Source organism: Sinocyclocheilus grahami, unplaced genomic scaffold (genome assembly GCF_001515645.1).
Source record: "Sinocyclocheilus grahami isolate Dianchi unplaced genomic scaffold, SAMN03320097.WGS_v1.1 scaffold472.1, whole genome shotgun sequence".
Lineage (NCBI taxonomy): Eukaryota > Metazoa > Chordata > Actinopteri > Cypriniformes > Cyprinidae > Sinocyclocheilus > Sinocyclocheilus grahami.
In genome coordinates, this window is record NW_015505651.1 from 31,109 (window position 1) to 34,351 (window position 3,243).

General features: G+C 40.7%; 1 protein-coding gene across 1 annotated transcript in view; it reads right to left on the minus strand.

Annotated features, from left to right (window-relative positions):
- Window positions 1-425: 425 nt before the first annotated feature.
- Window positions 426-3,243, minus strand: part of LOC107553366 (potassium voltage-gated channel subfamily H member 2-like) — a 50,159-nt gene continuing 47,341 nt past the window's right edge. The window contains exons 4-6 of the mRNA XM_016235572.1: window positions 1,866-2,351; window positions 788-999; window positions 426-648 (exon numbers count right to left, since the gene is read on the minus strand). Coding sequence (XP_016091058.1) covers window positions 622-648; window positions 788-999; window positions 1,866-2,351 — 725 coding nt within the window. The 3' untranslated portion in view covers window positions 426-621. The remainder of the gene's footprint in view (window positions 649-787; window positions 1,000-1,865; window positions 2,352-3,243) is intronic.

A 3,243-nucleotide genomic window follows, 5' to 3' on the forward strand; every position in this document is an offset into this window, starting at 1 on the left:
ATGGAGTCAAAAAGGTTGAAAAGCATTGCAACAGACGTCCATTACGTTCTCCTGTATGTGAATTAATTGTGTTTGGCATCATTGACGTCAAACCGGGTGATGCAGCATGTATGAATAAACTGCGTGAAGGCAAATGAGATACACAAAACTTTCAATGACTTCAGAAGATATGTGAAGTACTGTTATTACACATGATGATTCTGATGGTTTGAATTCAACTAGATTTCAATGCATTGAAAAGATCTGTGTAAACATCTTGCCTAGCATCTCATTTTGTAATGGTTCAAATAACCATAATGGTTCATGAGTGTGACATTTTTGAGTGCAATATTCCTTCTGAAACATTTATTTTTAAGAGTGCAGGTTGTCAAAGTCAGTCAGTGTCACTTTAGCAAAACTTTACTGTCACGTCTCTTTAACTTCCTGCATTCAAACACTTCATCTTCACAAACAGCAGTTTAGGGAGTTAAGGTTTGCCAGATAAAGCACATTACATCAGACCGACATCAACAGCTTCCTTCAAAAACCGTCCTTGAGCAAAGGCGCTTTATCTGGGGGTGCCAAAATCTCACGGTGATGCTTTTCTCGCCATTAGAGACGTTAAAGTGTGAATCGTGTCGTTTAGAACAGAAGGACGAACAGGTCAATCTGTCTCAATCCCAAAACAAAAAACACCAAAAGCATCACTATGAATCTGGATTGTCTGTCTAGCCCAACATGTTCAATTCAATCCTATACAAACGCTTTCTTGAACTCAACGCAAGGCTGAAGGGCAGAAGCATCTTACCTGAGTGACTTTCTCGGTGACGTTGTGTGTGCGGTCGATGAGTTTGCAGGGTGCGATGATGTCCATTTCTCCGGCCGGGAGGGCGAGGAGAGGGTCCGGTTTGAAGTCCACAAAGTTGAGCGTGATCTGTGGGATTTTACTGATGGCGCGGTAACGCATCAGATCCGAATCAGAGGTAGAGTTCAGGATGCTGGATTTGTTGTTCATGGCACCTGCGACAAGAAACAGATTTTGCTTTAGGTCGCTGAGAATCTTCTTTTTAGTCTGAAATGCTTTTGACATTTACAGTATTTATTACCAAATCATATCTAGAGTACCGTTTGGAATCTATAGTACCGTTTTTGAAAGAAGTCTCTTATATATCCTATCATATCATATCATATCTTATTATTATGAATTAGCTTTAATTTTTAGATTTTTAGTTGTCATTTTAATTTTAGTCTAAGAAATGTTGTGCTTTTGACAAATTTAATAGTTTTTGTTTAAAAATTTCTGTTAGCTTTAATTTATATTTATTTCATTTTAGTAATTCAAACATTTCATTTCAATGCAACATTTTAAATTTTTATGTAAGTTTTTTAAAATATTTTATTTCAACTTTTTGACTGAAACTATTGTTTAATAGTTTTTGATTTTGTCTTCCTCACCAAGGCGTCACTTATTTGATCAAAATACAGTAAAAATGTGAAATATTATTGCAATTTAAATTAGCTGTTTTCTATGTCAATATATTGTAAACTGTAATTTATTGCTGTGATCAAAGCTGAATTTTCAGCATCATTACTCCAGTCTTCAACGTCACATGATCTTCAGAAATCATTCTAATATGCTGATTTGCTGCTCAAGAAATATTTCTGATTATTATCAATGTTGAAAACAGTTGTGCTGCCCAATATTTTTGTGGAAACTGTGATACATTTTATTTTTCAGGATTCACAGATGAATAAAATGTTCAAAAGAGCAGCATTTATTTGAAACAGAAATCTTTTGTAACATTCTAAATGTCTTTAGTGTCACTTTTGATTAACTGAATGCATCCTTGTGCAATAAAAGTATTATTCCTGGTCAGTTTTCTCACCCGTGCTGCTGCTGGTGGGTCGAGCACGGTGCTTCCGGTCCCATTCGGACCGCATGGCCTCAATATCGTCCACCGAAGATGCACGGCGCATGCTGTGAAAGCTCTCACGCGAGCGGCTGTTGGTCAGGCTGCAGTTGGACACGGAGGCGTCCGGATTGAGCCGCTGTGGTCGGGGAGAGGAGTGACCCAGGGGCAGCGCGGCGGGATGCGGCGGGGCCGGAGGAGGGGACGAGGGGTCGCTGCTCAGGAGGTTGCACTGGTCTCCAGGCAGCAGCGAGGACGGAGAGGCTGCGGCGGTCAGACGGGGCAGCTCGTGTTCAGGCAGAGACAGCAGCTCGCCCAGAGCCAGGGATTCGTGGCTTTGTGGACGGGAGCTGCTGGGGAAACCCGTTCCTCGTCCGGCCTCCGGATCCTCCCGCAGAGAAGATTTACTGTTATTCCTGGAGTTCAGGAGCGGCAGACGTAAACGGATGCCACGAACTCGGTCTACAGAGAGAAAAATTTTTGTACCAAAAACAGTCATAATTTAGCTGTCATCCTTACAGTTTAATGGGCAGTGTTATTGTGACTTTAATTTGTAAATGATCTAACAATACTTACTCTAATAATAATAATAATAATAATACATAAGTAAATAAATTAAAAATATATGAAGAGTTTATTTGCAAAAACCGGTAACCGCCACTTTAAAAAATGAGGTGATTGCCGTGCATTATTCTCCACATATAGCGCGATCTGAACCCTAAACACGTTTTGACAAAAAAGCCGGTTTTGTCCACTTTCAAGGCATCGCAAGTTCACGTTTTACTGCAGAAGCCGACAAGCGCCCTTGTTGTTTGTGAACAGAAGCTGATAAGTCCATTTTAGCGAATCAGCGCGCTGTATTCAGGTCAGGTGACAAGGCTACTTTCACTCTGAAAAGACATGCTAGCTGAGAGGAGTTTCGTCAAAGCTGATTAAAAGTGATCGAGGATGGATCATTTCGACAAACTTGATGAATCTGTGATATCTTCTTCAGGGCGAAAAAGGAAAATAAAAGCTGAAACGTTTTCACAGAGCCTTGTAAAAACCAGTGGCGGCTCGTCAGGGGAGGCACAGCTTCCCCCTAATTTTGAGGTGAAAATGGGAGGAGGACGATTTAATGTTAATAAAATTCACAATTCATTTCAGTTCATGTCTCAGAATGTGTATTTTTTGTTTGTAATTTCACAGTTGTAATATCATAACGTGAAAGCGCCACTTTTCTATCGCGAATGTGCCGAATCTGCTGATGTAATTACAACCGCTAGGTGATAGAGAAGGGGAGGAGGAGGCCGGGGGAGACGCTGAGCTTTCGTGCCTCCGTTGGTAAAAAAAATGAGCCAATCACCATCGAGTG